Source organism: Octopus bimaculoides, chromosome 27 (genome assembly GCF_046866305.1).
Source record: "Octopus bimaculoides isolate indiv1 chromosome 27, ASM4686630v1, whole genome shotgun sequence".
Lineage (NCBI taxonomy): Eukaryota > Metazoa > Mollusca > Cephalopoda > Octopoda > Octopodidae > Octopus > Octopus bimaculoides.
The window spans coordinates 6,496,621-6,512,862 of record NC_142954.1 but is presented as its reverse complement, the minus strand read 5'-3'; the positions used below and the strand labels follow the sequence as shown (position 1 = coordinate 6,512,862).

Here is a 16,242-nt window from a genome sequence, read left to right as displayed (position 1 = left end):
CTTTGGTTGGCCTGAGGCTATAGTAGAAGACACTTGCCCAAAGTACTATGCAGTGGAACTGGACCAAGAACCACATGGCTGGGAAGCAAACTTCTTACCACACAGCCACATCTGCACCCCATCATTTTGTCCAGCATGGTAATGATAAAGCTATAAGTGATAATTTGTAATTATCAGATTAATATCCTCTTTTGGATGAACAACCTTTGACCTTTCCTATCTCAAAAGGGTTTTTACCCAATAGTAATATACCATTATTTATAACTTTATCTGTTTCAAGTTCTATAGTTCAAAACAAATTATTTCCCTTTTTGTATATTTATTTATTTATTTATTTATTTTTGTGGTGGCCAAATTTTTGTTGCTGGACTGTCACCTAATCACTAAATAGTTCAATTGTAAAACATTTTTTTTTTGAAATGGCTAAAACAATTCTTTCACAATGTAAGAATTGCTTTCATTTTAACATGGAGTCTCAGACAAGTCATTTCCTAGACCTACACAACTTGTAATATATATAAATCTTTTTATATACACCTAGATAAGATCTACATCAAAATCAACCAACAGCTCAAAATGTTTGTCAATAGATCTCGGTATGCCACAGAAGTAAACTCTTTCTTTGACTTTGCCATTAAACTGCTGGAGTTTTTCAACAAACAATTTCTCTTCTTGTCCTATCCATTCTCGAGTTGTATCCTCCAGCTGATAGGGGGTAACATGAACTGAAATTTTCAGTGATGACTGAGCGAGGTTTTGTAAAATTTCACTGTCTGTCACCCATGTTTTTTTGCAACTTCCTGAATGTCCACCATCCAACCAATAGAGCGTCTCAACGCTACTGATAAAGTTCCGTGTCTCTGGTTCCATTTCTGCCATTAGGTCGTGAACGAGCTGGTTTAAAACGATGCAACCTTTGCTGAATCCGACAATACATACAGGTACAGAGGCCTTAAAATCTGCATTCGTTTCTTTGTTACCATTCTGAAGAGACAAAATTTCTTGAATAGTATTATGATAAAGTCTCTCCACCTCATACCATGAGCCCTGTCCTACAGAATGGTCAGGTACACCGACATCATTAGAAATAACAAAATTCGAAAATATACTGAAAATCCCATAGTTCAATTTGGATGGCTTCACGACAAACACAAAGCTGTTTGGAAATCTCTTCTGAAGAAGTTTGGCTGTGTTTTCTAAGTTCCATTGGTTATATTTTTTGGTATCACGGTGGAAAAGCATTTTCTCAGAATAATCCTGAAATTAATGAAAAGAAAATTTAATTATTTTAACCCTTTTATTACAATATATTTAGGTTGAAATATACAGGCTTTTTTTCAAATAATTTTGAAAATTAATGAAGAATTTAGGAAAATGAATTTGTCTTTATTAAACTGACATTTTGGAACATAAATGAACATGAAATTTTGATGGGAAGTTTAAACTTGGATTCACTTTACTTCTTTTTCTACCGTCTTTCTTTTGAAATACATTACTCTTTTGCTCTTTTACTTGTTTCAGTCATTTGACTGCAGCCATGCTGGAGCACCGCCTTTAGTCAAGAAAATCGACCCCAGGACTTATTCTTTGTAAGCCTAGTACTTATTCTATCGGTCTCTTTTTTGCCGAACCGCTAAGTTACGGGGACGTAAACACACCAGCATCGGTTGTCAAGCAATGCTGGGGGGGACAAACAGAGACACACAAACATATATATATATATATAGATACAAATGTATGATGGGCTTCTTTCAGTTTCCGTCTACCAAATCCACTCACAAGGCTTTGGTCAGCCAGAGGCTATAGTAGAAGACACTTGCCCAAGATGCCACGCAGTGGGACTGAACCCGGGACCATGTGGTTGGTAAGCAAGCTACTTACCACACAGCCACTCCTACGCCTTTGTTTTTTTTTTTTAATGAATTTTTAAAATGATGAATTTAGTTAAATAACCTTTGTCGTTATTAACCCTTTGTTGCCATATTTCTGTTGAAATACAAACACTTTGCTTCAATTAATTTTTAAAATAATGAACAATTTAATAAAATAACTGTCATTAATTAATTGGTATGTAAAACATAAATAAACATGAAAATTTTGATGGAAAGTTTAAGATTTACTTCAATCCTTTTCGTACCATATTTTGATTGAAATACACAGCATTCATTTTAATTTTTAAAATGATGAAGAATTTTGTACAATGACTATAACATTATTAACCCTTTGTTACCATACTAATGTGGAGGCGCAATGGACTCGCGGTCATAGGATCGCGGTTTCGATTCCCAGACCAGGCATTGTGAGTGTTTATTGAGCGAAAACACCTAAAGCTCCACGAGGCTCCGGCAGGGGATGGTGGCGAACCCTGCTGTACTCTTTCACCACAAGTTTCTCTCACTCTTACTTCCTGTTTCTGTTGTGCCTGTAATTCAAAGGGTCAGCCTTGTCACACACTGTGTCACGCTGAATATCCCCCCCCCCCCCCGAGAACTACGTTAAGGGTACACGTGTCTGTGGAGTGCTCAGCCACTTGCACGTTAATTTCACGAGCAGGCTGTTCCGTTGATCGGAGCACCGCCTTTAGTCGAGCAAATCGACCCCAGGACTTATTCTTTGTAAACCTAGTACTTGTTCTATCGGTCTCTTTTGCCGAACCGCTAAGTTACGGGGACGTAAACACACCACCATCGGTTGTCAAGCGATGTTGGGGGGGGGGGGACAAACACAGACACACAAACACATATATATATATATATATATATACACACATATATACGACGGGCTTCTTTCAGTTTCCGTCTACTAAATCCACTCACAAGGCTTTGGTCGGCCCGAGGCTATAGAAGAAGACACTTGCCCAAGGTGCCACGCAGTGGGACTGAACCCGGAACCATGTGGTTGATAAGCAAGCTGCTTACCACACAGCCACTCCTGCGCTTACATTTGTAGAAAATTTCATGAAAAAATATTCATTTTTCTGGATGTTATAAGGAAACAAATTCGGTGGGACACACTTGTAGAACACACACACACACACAAATGCTTCCTGATTTCTCTTCAGATATTGACACTGAAACGAATTAATGATTCTTCGTTGATTTCATAAACCCCTTGAACCAGAAACGCCTAACCCCTATACCCGATAATCGTTATGGTTCGCAGATTGTTATGTAATTAACAAGCAAATGACTAAATGCAAATAGAGAGAAAAATGACATTGTTAAACAATTACATGCCTGGTTCTCGGCAATGAATGAATGAATAAATATGGAAACAAAAGAACGTACAGAAGAGTGAAAAGCAAGGAAGGAAGAAGAAAGGAAGGGGAAAGCTAAATGGCAGATATATAAATGATATGGACAGATATATATAAGAGAGAGAGAGAGAGAGAGAGAGAGAGAGAGAGAGAAACGGTTAGATAGATAGATAGATAGATAGACAGACAGATAGATAGAGATATATATATAGATAGATTGATAGATAGATAGATAGATTGATAGATAGATAGACAGGTAGATAGATATATATATATATATAGATAGATAGAGATATAAATAGATAGATTGATAGATAGAGATATATATAGATAGACAGATATATATATAAATGTGTGCGTGCTTGCTTGCGTACGCGTGTGTGTGTGTGTAAAATTAGTTTTAATCGGCAGAAGTTAGAAAGTGACACAAATACTAAGAGTTTATGTGTGTTAGACATAAATATAGGTCTGCATATAACATATAGAGTTGGTGTATTTTATATATATATATACAAACACACACATATATATATGCATGTATGTACGTGTGCATATATATATATATATATATATATATATATATATATAAGCAATGTTAATTCTCTAAATGAAGTATTAACAGTAACTGCACGATAAAGTGTAGTATATTGCCACTTAAGTGTGGCTGACCCCTAGGGGTGGATGTTACTGTTGCTTTTAGCCCCAGGAGGACATCGCCTCCAGCTGGCTTATCGACACACGACTGTGTCCTGTTTGCTATATATATATATATATATATATATATATATATATATATATATATAAATATATAGGGAAAATAACCAAGTTTCAAGAACTCATCGATGAAAATCCATTTTCCCTAAAACTATATATTTTATCTATAAAGCTCAATTTAATTTTAATATTTTATAAATTGATTTTAATTGAGTTTTTACCTGTAATTTTGGATTTTGTCCCTAATATTATATATATATATATATATATATATATATATATATATATATATATGGGCGATCTGAACTCGTACCGAAAGATCGCCATATATATGTATATCCTTTATTTTGTTTGTCATTTGACTGCTGCTATGCCGGGGCACCGCCTTTATGGGGTTAACCGAACAAATGGACTCCAGGACTTATATTCTAAAGCCTAGTAATCATTCTGTTTCTTTTGCCAAAGCGCTAAGTTACGGGGGCGTAAATACACCATCACCGGTGGTTGAGGGGGGACAAGTACACACAAACACACACATATATATATCGTTCGTAAATCATAAATTCGAAAGGGAAGCACACTCTAGGAGAACAGAAGAGTATTTAGATAAAGATAGTTATGGCCGGTTTATAGGGTCACCCAGGGTTTCGGTCCATAAAGCGATTAACATTAGAAGATCGTGTGACGAGACGTTATAATGCTAAGCGCTTTATGGGCGCGAAACCCTTTAAACCGGCCACAACTATCTTTCTCTATATATGTATATATTAATTACTGGTGAAGGCCGGTTTATAGGGTTCCTTTATGGCGTATCTTCAGACCCTAATACCCTAAAACACATGTGGGTTTAAAATTTAACAGCTGTTTCGCTAGAATTTTAGTGATGCATTCATAAAATCCTGTAACTAATCTACATACATATTAATATTTAGCAGAAGCAACAGTGACTCAAGGGCCGAGAGTTTCGTGCGTTGGCATTTATCAAACTTATCAAATGCACGAAATTCTCGGTCCTTGAGTCACCCTGTAGCTTCAGCTAGATATTAATAAAAATATACATTTATATTCATATTTTGAATCCTATTTTTCCTGTTTGCATCACCATACCTATATACAACGGGGTATTTAAAAGTTCTTGGCTTTGGGTAAAAGAATATACAGCAGAATCAGTTACGATTTTCAAAATATTCTGCTCTCAGATTCACACACTTATTGCAGCAATCCTTCAGTTTTTCTAAACCCTGTAAAAGAACTCGGAAGGTTGGGCCTCCAACCAGGCCTTTCACGACACCCTTAAAACCAAGAACTTTTCAATAACCCTCTCGTGTGTGTATATATATATATATATATATATATATATATATATATATACGTGCGTGCACGAGTTGTCTAAGTGACCATAAGTCATGGAAAAGATGCACTCGTATATCTTTTCGAATATATATATATATATACATACATATATGTATACACATATATATACAGACACACATATATATATACATATATACATACATACACACACATACATGTAATATATGCATACTCACATACACAATATATATACATACATATGCAATATATATATACGTGCATTATATATTGTGTGTAATGCAAGTCCATATATACGCACTCACAGATATATTTATACACACACACATACACACATACATGTGTGTATATAGGTAGAAAGACAACTAGACCAGTTAGATAGACAGAGACAAACATAAGACAAATAACTTACTTGTATATCACCACCAAAATAGATAATATGTTTCTTGGCCGTCATAAAATCGCCGCAGACTATAACATCGCTTTGCTTTTCAACATTACTGCCATGCACCCGAAGGAAACGTCTGCAGTCTTCAATTTTCTCAACGCATTTATTATTCTTTTCTTCGTCTGCTTTCTCAGCCATTGTTACTGTTTCCTTTCTTAATTACCAATTAGTAATTATTGTTGCCTATTATTATTATTATTATTATTCGTTTTGGTTTATTGCGTAAGGAAGTTATTTGTATTCGGATCAATTTATTATAAGTATATTGTAATAAAAATTATAATTATTATTTTTAGAAAGTTAAAGAAGTGATTTTAAATTCTCAATCGCAGAATAATGCTAATAATATAGCCTGAACAGGATAAACTACCGCTATTTTGCAGAGAAAAGTGTAGGTGGCTATATAATTATTATATGTTTTGCACACAATTTTTTTTCTTCCTTTTCAGTTATAATTAATCAATTATAACAGATAAATAATTTAAAATGAAATATACACCCGGTAAAATATATAGATTACAGGTGTACTTTGTTTTACCTTTCACCTCCTTTCTTCGCAATAATAATAATAATAATAATTCTTATACAATGACCGTGAAGTGTTAAAATGAGCAAGTGCTTGATGGTACCAAGTTAATGTGTTGTAATAATGTGATATTACATCGGGAGAAACCTACGAAGCCAACGAAACGATGGATGGACGGTCTGTGAGCAACTAAGCGAATAGAGTGGGTTGCGTAACTAGATATAATATTTTCTGTGAAAGAATGTGTTCTCGTAAAAGACATATAGACACACACACACACACACGTGTATGTATATTATACACACACACACATAAATGTGTGTGTGTGTATAATATGATTTATAAATAGACAATAATACGCAAGGGAGACAACAGTTGACATAACGAACGTGATGACAATTAGGCACACACACATATATTTATATAGATACATACATATGTACGTACACACAAACACACAGACGAATAGAAACGCGTGCGCGCACAGAGGCATACAGACACACATGCATACACTTCCACTAACGCGCGCGCAAAGGCGTCCACTCGTGCACACATTCACTCACTCACTCACTCTCACACACACACACACACATACGAACGCGCGCGCCAAGGCACATATATATATATACACACGTATACATGGATGCGCAGAGAAATCACACAGACGCAGAAGCACGTACGCACGCACGCACGCACGCACAAACTCAAGCGCAAAGGCACATACACTCACGCACGAACGCCCATACATACACCAAGCACACATACACAGGCTCACAAATACAAGCACGTACACACGTACACACCTGCACACACACAGACACACAGACACACTCACGCACATACGCTCACACACGTACGTACATGCGCACACATACACACACATAAACACGAACGCTTCACAGATATACAAGCACATATACACACGCACAGATAACACACTCACGCACACAGATAAATACACATACACACATTGACGCGTGCTCATCATTTAAATTACCATTTTGTTCGTCTCACCGTGTTATGTCTTATTACATAATTAATTAATAATCCGGTAGAGATGGACTATATGTAATCTGAACCTTTCCCCCCCTTATTTATTAATTTTTTTTACGGAATCCCACGTTTTTGGCTATGGAGATTCCGATTCTGAAAAAAGAATTTTTGAAAAATTTCAACCCCCCCCCCACCAAGCAGGCTATTTACATGCTAGAAATAACAGCCAAATCTCACAAAACTAGTGTTAGGGTTAGGGTTACGGTTAGGGTCAGGGTTAGGGTTAGGGTTAGGGTCAGGGTTAGGGTTAGGGTTAGGGTTTGAGTTAGGGTTAGGTTTACCCTGTGGATCTATATAAAAACCGGGGGGGGGGGGATCGAAATTTTGAAATTGAGATTTTTGAAAATTTTTTTTCCAGAATCGGATTCTCCATGGTCTGAAACATAGGATTCCGTAAAAAAAACAAAATTTAAAAGTGGGGGTATACCCAGATTACATATACTCCATCTCCACCAACAATCCTTTTATAAGTTAACATTCTTTACGGTAGACGACCCCTCCCTCCCAGGGGATATTTTCTGTCTAGCCATTCATTAAAGTCAAAGAATGACTCCACGAAACCTTTGTATTTCCAATAAGAATACAAGAATTTAGATATGTGTGTATACGTGGATGTATAAACGCTAGCGTAGTGATATAGCAAGAATTTTACTTCCCAGCCACATGGTTCCGGGTTCAGTCTCACAGTGTGGCATCTTGGACAAACGTCTTCTTCTATATCCCTGGGTCGATCAAAGACTTGTGAGTGGATCTGGTAGACGAAAACTAAAAGAAGTTCACCGTATGTATACATATACATATATATATATATATATACACACACATACATACATACCTATATATATATATCACTTGTTTTAGTCATTGGACTATATAGTTTTAGGGAAAAGAACCAAGGTTCATGAACTCATCGATGAAAATCCACTGTCACATATAGAGAAAAATTAATTATTTAATTTAATTATTATTCGATTATGAATTTTTCTTTATATGTGACAGTGGATTTTCATCGATGAGTTCATGAACCTTGGTTCTTTTCCCTAAAACTATATATATATTTATATATATATGTGTGTGTGTGTACGTATGTATGTATGTACGTGTGTATGTATATAGGGGAAGCTTGGGGGAGTTGGGTCATTTTTTACATTTCAATTTATGAACTCTGTGTATAAGAAAGAATTCTTTACCAACTTGTAACATTCATAGACTTATAATGTATATATGTCAGGGATATAATTTCAAATGGGTGTGAACTGAAACAAGGAGAGCATGCTTTTTAAGGGGTAGTGATTGGACCCACCCCTCCCAGTGGGTGGTGAGAATTGGAACATGTATAGGGGAGAGTTGGGACATAAGGGGACTTGGGATAAGTGATATTTTAATTGATTGTACGCTTAGATGAAATATATGTATATTACCAGGTCTGGCTGTGTGATAAGAAACTTGCTTCCCAACCACACGGTTCTGGGTTCAGTCCCACTGCTTGGCACCTTGGGCACCAAAGCCTTATGAGTGGATTTGGTAGACAGAAACTGAAAGAAGCCTGTCATATATATATATATATATATATATATATATATTATATTCTATTAAATTAGAGGGAAAAGGTAAATTTACTCCAATTAAATTATTCTTATGACTTGAAATACTCGTCCTGCCTTGATTGTTTTTGTACTTTTTTCTCTGATATAATATATACCTGCAAATATGGAAGCCTAATACGGATCTCTAGTTCCAACCTTAGCTGTGAACTTGGAACCTAACGCTTGACAACCGATGCTGGTGTGTTTACATCTCCATAACTTAGTGGTTCGGCAAAAGAGACCGATAGAATGAGTACTAGGCTTACAAAGAATAAGTCCCGGGGTCGATTTGCTCGACTAAAAGGCAGTGCTCCAGCATGGCCACAATCAAATGACTGAAACAAGTAAAAGAGTAAAGAGTAAAAGATAGAAGTTCATTATTCAACACCAGAATGCAGTGTTGGAACTTAACAAAAGTGAGGAGGAGGATTTTATCACCTACGCCGGAGTAGTCAACTGTCATCATCATCATCATCATCATCATCGTTTAACGTCCGCTTTCCATGCGAGCATGGGTTGAACGATTTGACTGAGGACTGGCAAGCCAGAAGGCTGCACCAGGCTCCATACACACCCATACACACACGTGCACACACACACACACACACACACGTGCACACACACACACACACACATGGATTCAAACCCAATTCGTTGCACCTTGTGCAAATGTCTTCCAGGCAGACCAATAGCTTGTGAGTGAATGTGATAGATGGAAACTGTGAGGAAGCCTATCATCCTCACCATTTAACATGTTTTCCATGCGGGTATAGGTTGAATGGTTTGACAAGAGCTGATTAGGCAGAAGACTGTATCAGGCTTCACGGTCTGTGTTGGCATGGTTTTTATGGCTGGATATCCTTCCTAATGCCAACCACCTTACAGAGTAGAGTGAGTGCTTTTTACATGGCACCAGCACCGGTGATGTCTGTTTGCAATAAAAACACCCCTGCCATGCAGAAACCTGGGAAATTTTTTAACTGCTAAAATAATTGCTAGGGCCTCCTGTTCAATTTTACTATATCTCTTCTCTGCTGCTATTAGCGAGCACAAAACATGAACCACTGGTTTTGTACTTCCGTCTTCACATTTATGAAGTAGAACTGTACCTAGTCCATGCTTGGAAGCATCAGATGCTACAATGATGTCCATTTCGAGATCGTAATGTGCTGACGACAGGTCTGAGATTCAAATTTTTTTTTATTTCTTCAAATGTGTTTTGGCATTTAACTGACCAATTCCACTTTACTTCCTGTTTTAATAAGTCATTCAATCATCATCATCATCATCATCATCATCATCATCATCATCATCATCATCATCATCATCATCATCATCATCATCGTTTAACGTCCGCTTTCCATGCTAGCATGGGTTGGACGATTTGACTGAGGACTGGCGAAACCAGATGGCTACACCAGGCTCCAATCTGATTTGGCAGAGTTTCTACAGCTGGATGCCCTTCCTAACGCCAACCTCTCCGATTGTGCATGTTAGGAATGTAGTTTTGGTAGTAGTTTGCCAACTCAAGAAATACAGGGTGTCCACAAAATCTGGGTACATGGGGATTAACACATACTTTAAGAAATTATTATTTCTTATATTTAATTATTTATGTTATGATTTCATTTACTCCATGTACCCAGACTTTGTGGACACCCTGTACTTGTTAAGTTGGAATATTTGTTGGTGCATGCATATTCCTTATTGTGTCTACCCTCGCCAGATCAGGATATCTACCACTTTTATCAATTATTTGCCCTAAATACATAATTTGGGGTAAAAAGAATTTGCATTTTGCTTCACTCAAAGTGAACCTAAAAACTTCTTTAATTTTCTTAAATACAGCTTTTATGTGTTCCACATGCTGTTCATGAGAATTACTCTTGATCAAAATATTGTCCAAGTATGGGATTGCAAATTTACAATCAAATAACATAGTATCCACGATTTGCTGGAATATTGCTGGTGCCACTTTTAATCCAAAAGCTAATCATGTGCATCTGTACAATTCTCTGTGTGTATTTATTGTTAAATACTTCCAGCATTTTTCATTTAATTTTATCTGTAAACAGGCTCCAAACAGATCTAATTTGGAAAAAGTGTCCTCAGCAGTCGGGAGTGGATGGTGGTATGTTTTGAAGTAGTCATTCAATCCCATAGAGAAATCAGCACACAGCTTAATCTTTTTATTATTTTCTCAATACATACCCTGGGTGCTATCCATTTCAAGTAATCCACTTTTTTGATGACTCCACTCTTTTCAAGTCTGTCCAACTCTTCAGTTATGTTTCAATTGCTGTGAATGGTACTTTTCTGTTTGCTTTAAATACAGGTACTGCATTTTCACTTTCTTGGTGACAGGCTTCCATCTATCCACACAAACCTAAATGCTCTGATAACACTTGCAGGAACATTTTTTTGTATGTGCAGGCATGCGTGCATGTGTGTGCGCACATGCGCACATACACTACATGTATGTCTTCCACGAGAGAAAAATAAGAGCTAACAAAGGCAAAAATGAATAGAAATAACAAAAATAAAATTGATGCCGCATGAATGACAATGTCTCCTCGGTCATTGACTCTGCAATGAGTTAAATGCCTCATCTTTGATTTCAGAAATGCGGTGAACCACAGCCAGCCAACCCCCGTGTAACCAATATTGTTATGGATCACAGATTGTCGGGTGTGGCTGTGTGGTGAAAAATTTGCTTCCCAACCACATGGTTCCTGTTTCACTCCCAAAGCGTGGCACCTTGGGCAAGTGTCTTCTACTATAGTGGTGGTGGTGGCGTTGGTGGTAGTAGTAGTAGTAGGGATATTGTTTTGCCAAATTTGGAAGAGGGACAGTCACTAACATGGGTCAACACTCATTGCCATATTAGCATTGTATATAGCTTAGATATTCTCCAGCCATTGTGTTGAAATTTGATATGGGCTTCTCATAGACATGGGTCAGTCTAAGACAGTAATTTTCAATTTTTAATTTAGCATAGTGGGGGAATAACTTTAGAGAGTGAAAGGACACTATTTTTATTCATATAACACATTATGAAACCTCTTATTATCAGGATATATTGTTGTTGGCACTCCGTCGCTTACGACATCAAGGCTTCCAGTTGATCCGATCAACGGAATAGCCTGCTCGTGAAATTAACGTGCAAGTGACTGAGCACTCCACAGACACGTGTACCCTTAACGCAGTTCTCGGGGACATTCAGCGTGACACAGTGTAACAAGGCTGTCCCCTTTGAAATATAGGCACAATAGAAACAGGAAGTAAGAGTGAGAGAAAGTTGTGGTGAAAGAGTACAGCAGGGTTCGCCACCACCCCCTGCCGGAGCCTCGTAGAACTTTAGGTTTTTTCGCTCAAGAAACACTCACAACGCCCGGTCTGGGAATCGAAACTGCGATCCTATGACTGCGAGTCCGCTGCCCTAACCACTGGGCCGGAGCATGGCCTCAGTCAAATGACTGAAACAAGTAAAAGAGTATATATATATATATATATATATATATATATATATATGAAGAGCTTCCACACAGTTTCCATCTACCAAATTCATTCAGAAGCCATTTGTCTACCAGAAAGGCATTTTTCCAAGGTGCCATGAATAGGATCTGAACCCATGTGTGTGTGTGTGTACACTACATGTATATCTTCCACTAGAGAAAAATGATAGAAAACAAAATCAAAATTAATAAAAAATATTAAAAAAAAAATTGATGTGTCATGAACGACAATGTCTCCTCGGTTATTGATCCCGTGAAGAGTTAAATGGCTTGACGTTGACTTCAGACATGCAATGAACCCAGAGCTGCCCAACCCACTCACAAACAAAATCATCATGGTTTACAGATTGTGACATAATTATTTCATTATTAGACTAAAACTAAATAAGCATGGAGAGAGAGGGGGAAGAGAGAGAGAGAGAGAGAGAGAGAGAGAATACAATTATCTTTGCTTGGGTAAAAATAACTGGGTGTGTGTATTTGTGTATATGTGTGTGTGTCTTTGTTCCCACTTGCATTTGATCACCAGTGTTACTTTGTTTATGTCCCTGTAATGTAGCGATTCAGTAACAGAGACCAGTAGTATAAGTAACCAGACTTACTAAAATAAGATGTCCCAGCATGACTGCAGTTTAATGACTAATGAAAGATGTACAAGATAGAAAATCAGTACTATAGTTAGTATGTTTGACTAAAACCCCTAATCCCTTCAGGAGGGGCTCCAGCAAGAATGCAGTCTAATAACTGAAAAACAGAAAAGTGGGTTCAGTCACAATGCATGGCACCATGGGGAAGTGAACCTAAAAACTTCTTTAATTTTCTTAAATACAGCTTTTATGTGTTCCACATGCTGTTCATGAGAATTACTCTTGATCAAAATATCATCCAAGTATGGGATTGAAAATTTACAATCAAATAACATAGTATCCACGATTTGCTGGAATATTGCTGGTGCCACTTTTAATCCAAAAGCTAATCATGTGCATCTGTACAATTCTCTGTGTGTATTTATTGTTAAATACTTCCAGCATTTTTCATTTAATTTTATCTGTAAACAGGCTCCAAACAGATCTAATTTGGAAAAAGTGTCCTCAGCAGTCGGGAGTGGATGGTGGTATGTTTTGAAGTAGTCATTCAATCCCATAGAGAAATCAGCACACAGCTTAATCTTTTTATTATTTTCTCAATACATACCCTGGGTGCTATCCATTTCAAGTAATCCACTTTTTTGATGACTCCACTCTTTTCAAGTCTGTCCAACTCTTCAGTTATGTTTCAATTGCTGTGAATGGTACTTTTCTGTTTGCTTTAAATACAGGTACTGCATTTTCACTTTCTTGGTGACAGGCTTCCATCTATCCACACAAACCTAAATGCTCTGATAACACTTGCAGGAACATTTTTTTGTATGTGCAGGCATGCGTGCATGTGTGTGCGCACATGCGCACATACACTACATGTATGTCTTCCACGAGAGAAAAATAAGAGCTAACAAAGGCAAAAATGAATAGAAATAACAAAAATAAAATTGATGCCGCATGAATGACAATGTCTCCTCGGTCATTGACTCTGCAATGAGTTAAATGCCTCATCTTTGATTTCAGAAATGCGGTGAACCACAGCCAGCCAACCCCCGTGTAACCAATATTGTTATGGATCACAGATTGTCGGGTGTGGCTGTGTGGTGAAAAATTTGCTTCCCAACCACATGGTTCCTGTTTCACTCCCAAAGCGTGGCACCTTGGGCAAGTGTCTTCTACTATAGTGGTGGTGGTGGCGTTGGTGGTAGTAGTAGTAGTAGGGATATTGTTTTGCCAAATTTGGAAGAGGGACAGTCACTAACATGGGTCAACACTCATTGCCATATTAGCATTGTATATAGCTTAGATATTCTCCAGCCATTGTGTTGAAATTTGATATGGGCTTCTCATAGACATGGGTCAGTCTAAGACAGTAATTTTCAATTTTTAATTTAGCATAGTGGGGGAATAACTTTAGAGAGTGAAAGGACACTATTTTTATTCATATAACACATTATGAAACCTCTTATTATCAGGATATATTGTTGTTGGCACTCCGTCGCTTACGACATCAAGGCTTCCAGTTGATCCGATCAACGGAATAGCCTGCTCGTGAAATTAACGTGCAAGTGACTGAGCACTCCACAGACACGTGTACCCTTAACGCAGTTCTCGGGGACATTCAGCGTGACACAGTGTAACAAGGCTGTCCCCTTTGAAATATAGGCACAATAGAAACAGGAAGTAAGAGTGAGAGAAAGTTGTGGTGAAAGAGTACAGCAGGGTTCGCCACCACCCCCTGCCGGAGCCTCGTAGAACTTTAGGTTTTTTCGCTCAAGAAACACTCACAACGCCCGGTCTGGGAATCGAAACTGCGATCCTATGACTGCGAGTCCGCTGCCCTAACCACTGGACCGGAGCATGGCCTCAGTCAAATGACTGAAACAAGTAAAAGAGTATATATATATATATATATATATATATATATATATATATATATATATATATATATATATATATATGAAGAGCTTCCACACAGTTTCCAGCTACCAAATTCATTCAGAAGCCATTTGTCTACCAGAAAGGCATTTTTCCAAGGTGCCATGAATAGGATCTGAACCCATGTGTGTGTGTGTGTACACTACATGTATATCTTCCACTAGAGAAAAATGATAGAAAACAAAATCAAAATTAATAAAAAATATTAAAAAAAAAATTGATGTGTCATGAACGACAATGTCTCCTCGGTTATTGATCCCGTGAAGAGTTAAATGGCTTGACGTTGACTTCAGACATGCAATGAACCCAGAGCTGCCCAACCCACTCACAAACAAAATCATCATGGTTTACAGATTGTGACATAATTATTTCATTATTAGACTAAAACTAAATAAGCATGGAGAGAGAGGGGGAAGAGAGAGAGAGAGAGAGAGAGAGAGAGAATACAATTATCTTTGCTTGGGTAAAAATAACTGGGTGTGTGTATTTGTGTATATGTGTGTGTGTCTTTGTTCCCACTTGCATTTGATCACCAGTGTTACTTTGTTTATGTCCCTGTAATGTAGCGATTCAGTAACAGAGACCAGTAGTATAAGTAACCAGACTTACTAAAATAAGATGTCCCAGCATGACTGCAGTCTAATGACTAATGGAAGATGTACAAGATAGAAAATCAGTACTATAGTTAGTATGTTTGACTAAAACCCCTAATCCCTTCAGGAGGGGCTCCAGCAAGAATGCAGTCTAATAACTGAAAAACAGAAAAGTGGGTTCAGTCACAATGCATGGCACCATGGGGAAATGTCTTCTTCTATAGCCTTGGGCTGATGAAAGCTTTGTGAATGGAATTAGTAGATAGAAACTGAAAGAAGTCCACTTATTCTTTGTAAGCCTAGTACTTATTCGTTTTTGCCGAACCGCTAAGTTACGGGGACATAAACACACCAACATCAGTTGTCAAGCAATGGAGGAGAGACAGACACAGGCTCACACACAAATATATACATATAAATGTACATATACGATACATATACACACACTCACATATATGTAAACATACACACACACATGACAGGCTTCATTCAGTTTCTGTCTACTCAATCCACTCACCAGTCTTTGGTCACCCTGAGACTATAGTAGAAGACATTTGCCTGAGGTGCCATGCAGTGGGACTGAACCTGAAACCGTGTGGCTGGGAAGCAAGCTTCTTACCAAACAGCCATGCGTGCACCTATTGTGTGTGTGTGTGTGTGTATATATATATGATATATATATATATGTGTGAATGAGTCT

The 16,242-nt window shown here is 37.5% G+C and overlaps 2 protein-coding genes across 3 annotated transcripts in view; one reads left to right on the top strand and one right to left on the bottom strand.

The window, feature by feature from the left end:
- The window catches only part of LOC106877216 (cobalamin trafficking protein CblD), a 48,897-nt gene that overhangs the window by 17,587 nt on the left and 15,068 nt on the right, over positions 1–16,242 (top strand). The window lies entirely within an intron of this gene.
- On the bottom strand, positions 507–6,543 carry LOC149130822 (mitochondrial protein C2orf69 homolog). Its single transcript, XM_089343170.1, has 2 exons — positions 5,715–6,543; positions 507–1,257 (listed from the first exon to the last, which is right to left on the bottom strand). The coding sequence occupies exons 1-2, from the start codon at positions 5,886–5,888 to the stop codon at positions 538–540; spliced, it is 894 nt and encodes a 297-aa protein (XP_089199296.1). The 5' UTR covers positions 5,889–6,543; the 3' UTR covers positions 507–537.

Coding starts and splice junctions, on each gene's coding strand:
- LOC149130822 (XM_089343170.1), bottom strand. CDS start 5,888: ATGGCTGAGAAAGCAGACGAAGAAAAGAATAATAAATGCGTTGAGAAA. Junction 1,258..5,714: donor ATTTTGGTGGTGATATACAA/GTAAGTTATTTG, acceptor CATTAATTTCAG/GATTATTCTGAGAAAATGCT.